Below are 3,163 nucleotides of genomic sequence, written 5' to 3' on the forward strand. Positions count from 1 at the left end.
TCCGTAATGTGCGCTCACTACCCGCCCGCTGTACATTAAGCGCCAGAAGCGCCCACTATAACCAAGTCTCTATCCTCCACAAGGCCTTCACTCACAAGAAGACTACGCAGCACAAGAACGAAAAGGTGATCAAAAAATTTAAAGTCGCAACGGGAGAGGCAGCTGGCCTCCACAAACACGAGCTACCCGTTCCCTTCTCCCCCGCAATATTGACACCGTCCATTCATCGTCGTCGTTCTACTATAACCACGAGAGCGCGGAATGCGCGCGCGAGCTGGCCTTAGAAAGAAAGAAGTCGAAGTGTCTGGCTGCGAATGCTCCGCTTTTGAGACTGCTACCGACGTTCGCTGCAGTCACCTACTTTGACGTATCCAACCGAGCCGGACGTACTGTACCACCCGTGACATCTGGTGGAGGTGCTGGGTAACGCATTCCATGCCTCGGACTCCCCCAGCAAGCAGGGATTCAAGTCCTCGAGGGTCATCTGCCATCGAGGTGACGCCTGTACACCACGGCAGCCGCCGGCTCCAAGGCCTTCAACCCGAGTTTGGGCTTCTGGAGTCTCGCTCAACTCAAGCGGTTCGTTCAGCGCCATCATCGACGACCGTCCAGCCCGAAATAGGCATGCAGACGACGATTAGTTCACCTTCTGTTGTGCTACAGCAACCTCGGGAGCCACCGATCTTCCAAGGTTCTCCAGGCGAAGACCCGGAAGACTGGCTGGAGAAATTTGAACGCGTGGCCCGGTACAACAGATGGACGGATGACTCCAAGCTTCAACACGTGTTCTTTTCGCTGGAGGGCGCAGCTCGTACGTGGTTCGAGAACCGGGAGTCGTCCATAACGACGTGGAACGTATTTAAAGACCAGTTCCTGAAGGATTTCACCACGGTGATTCGAAGAGAACGGGCCGATCTGCTCCTTCAGTCCCGAACTCAGCTACCAAATGAAAGCATACTGGTATACTTCGAAGAGATGGCAAAGTTATTTCGTCGAGCTGACCCGGACATGACAGAGCAGAAGAAACTCCGGTACCTTATGCGAGGTGTCAAGGAGCAAATCTTTGCCGGACTGGTTCGCAATCCACCGAGCACGGTCGCAGAGTTTCTGTCGGAGGCAACCACCATGGAAAAGACACTCGATATGCGGTTGCGGCAATACGAGCGACAGCCTTTGGCCATGACTGCGGCAGCCACGGACATCAGTACCACCCACATGCTTCGCGAAACTGTACGAGCTATCGTTCGCGAGGAGCTCCAGAAGCTGTTCCCGGCTACGCCGCCTGCGCCAACGGTTTCTGCTCTATCCGAGGTTATTCGGGAAGAGGTGCAACAGGCGCTTACAACACCAGCTCCCTTTCAGCCGCCTACAGCCTCACCGCTAATGACATACGCCGCTGTTGCTCGTCGCGCACCACCGCCGTCGCCGAGTCGCCTTCAGGAAACCCCGGCCCCTTTTCGGCCGCCACCACCTGCTCGTCCTGCTCCAGGGTATTCCCCCCGTAAAAGTGACATCTGGCGCACTCCCAACTACCGTCCACTCTGTTATCACTGCGGTGAGCCGGGACACCTGTACCGCAATTGCAGGTATCGTCAGATGGGCTTGCAGGGGTTCCCTGTCGATGCACCCCGTCCGCAGCCTGGGCAGCGACCCAGGGAAATCAACGACTATCTGGCCGCATCTACCGGCGGGACACGCAGGTCGCCATCCCCTCGTCGTTTCTCTTCTCCTCGTCGGTCTTACGGTGACTTTCCGCGGGGAAGGTCGCCAAGCCCCCGCCAGGAAAACTGAAAGCAGCAACCTTTGAGGGGGAGGTTGCTCACCGACGAAATGTAACAGACCCTCCTACGCCGCAACTAGGTGGCCACCCGATGCCCCGACCGACTGCAGTCCAACACCGTGATACGCCGACTCGACGTGAATGCCAGCTGACGAATCGAAGTGAACCCGCGCCGCACCGCAGCCGTGACCGAACACCGCGCCGTACCTCTCCCACGACGTCTACGACAGCAAACCTGAGCATTTCCCTCGACGGAACAGACGTCACTGCACTCGTCGACACAGGGGCGGATTACTCTATCCTCAGTGGAAATTTCGCCGCAACTCTGAAAAAGGTCACCACTCCGTGGATCGGCCCACAGATTCGTACAGCCGGGGGTCACTTAGTTACACCGACCGGGACTTGCACATCAAGAGTAGCAGTTCAAGGCGCAACCTACCTGGCAACGTTTGTTATACTCGAACATTGTTCACGTGACGTCATTCTCGGGATGGATTTCTTGACCGAGAATGGAGCGGTCATCGACCTCCAGTCAAAGGCCGTGTGTTTCTCCACAGAGAACGCAATACACAGAGATCCAGACCATCCGACCGCACTTTGCATCCTGGATGACCACGTCACCATCCCACCTCGTTCGAGTATTATGGTTTCTGTCGGCGCCAAGACTGTGCGGAATTTCGAAGGCGTCGCGGAAGGCAACCAGATCTTGCTTTTTGCCAGGAGCCTTGCTGTCGCCAGAGGAGTCGTTAATCTCGTCGACGGAGAAACAGAAGTGCTGATAACCAATTTCGGTGGTGCACACCAACATCTGAACGTGGGAACCGTTGTGGCTCACGTTGATGCTATCGCCCATGTCAGCAGCACACCCAGTATTTCCACAATGTCGTTGTCGCCACAGCAGAGCCCAGTCACTGGTTTCACGTTCGACGTCAATCCAGCACTCTCCCCGACGCAGCAACAACAAGTTAAAGATCTTCTTCTGCGCTACGGCGACACCTTCTCGGTATCATCGCGTGTTGGACGAACTCACCTAGCGAAGCATCGCATTATTACGGACGATAACGTGCACCCTCTCCGACAGTCCCCCTACCGAGTGTCTCCCGCTGAACGCGACGCTATTTGCCGCCAAGTGAAGGAAATGCTCCGCGACGACGTAATTCGTCCTTCCCGAAGTCCCTGGGCAGCGCCAGTCGTCCTTGTGAAGAAGAAAGACGGAACATTGCGGTTCTGTGTAGACTACCGTCGCTTAAACAAAATCACCAAAAAGGATGTCTATCCTCTCCCCCGGATCGACGACGCTCTGGATCGCCTCTGTAGCGCGAAATACTTCTCTTCGATGGACCTCAAGTCAGGTTACTGGCAAATTGAGGTCGATGAGCGGGA

General features: G+C 56.0%; 1 protein-coding gene across 1 annotated transcript; it reads left to right on the forward strand.

The window, feature by feature from the left end:
* Nucleotides 1-302: 302 nt before the first annotated feature.
* LOC149360348 (uncharacterized) lies at nucleotides 303-2,710 on the forward strand. Its single transcript, XM_089569258.1, has one exon. It carries the CDS (start codon nucleotides 436-438, stop codon nucleotides 1,789-1,791), a length of 1,356 nt encoding a protein of 451 aa, XP_089425384.1. The 5' UTR covers nucleotides 303-435; the 3' UTR covers nucleotides 1,792-2,710.
* The last annotated feature ends 453 nt before the right edge of the window (nucleotides 2,711-3,163 follow it).

This window comes from Amblyomma mixtum, chromosome 2 (genome assembly GCF_055824585.1).
Source record: "Amblyomma mixtum isolate Tamu chromosome 2, ASM5582458v1, whole genome shotgun sequence".
Taxonomy (NCBI): Eukaryota; Metazoa; Arthropoda; class Arachnida; order Ixodida; family Ixodidae; genus Amblyomma; species Amblyomma mixtum.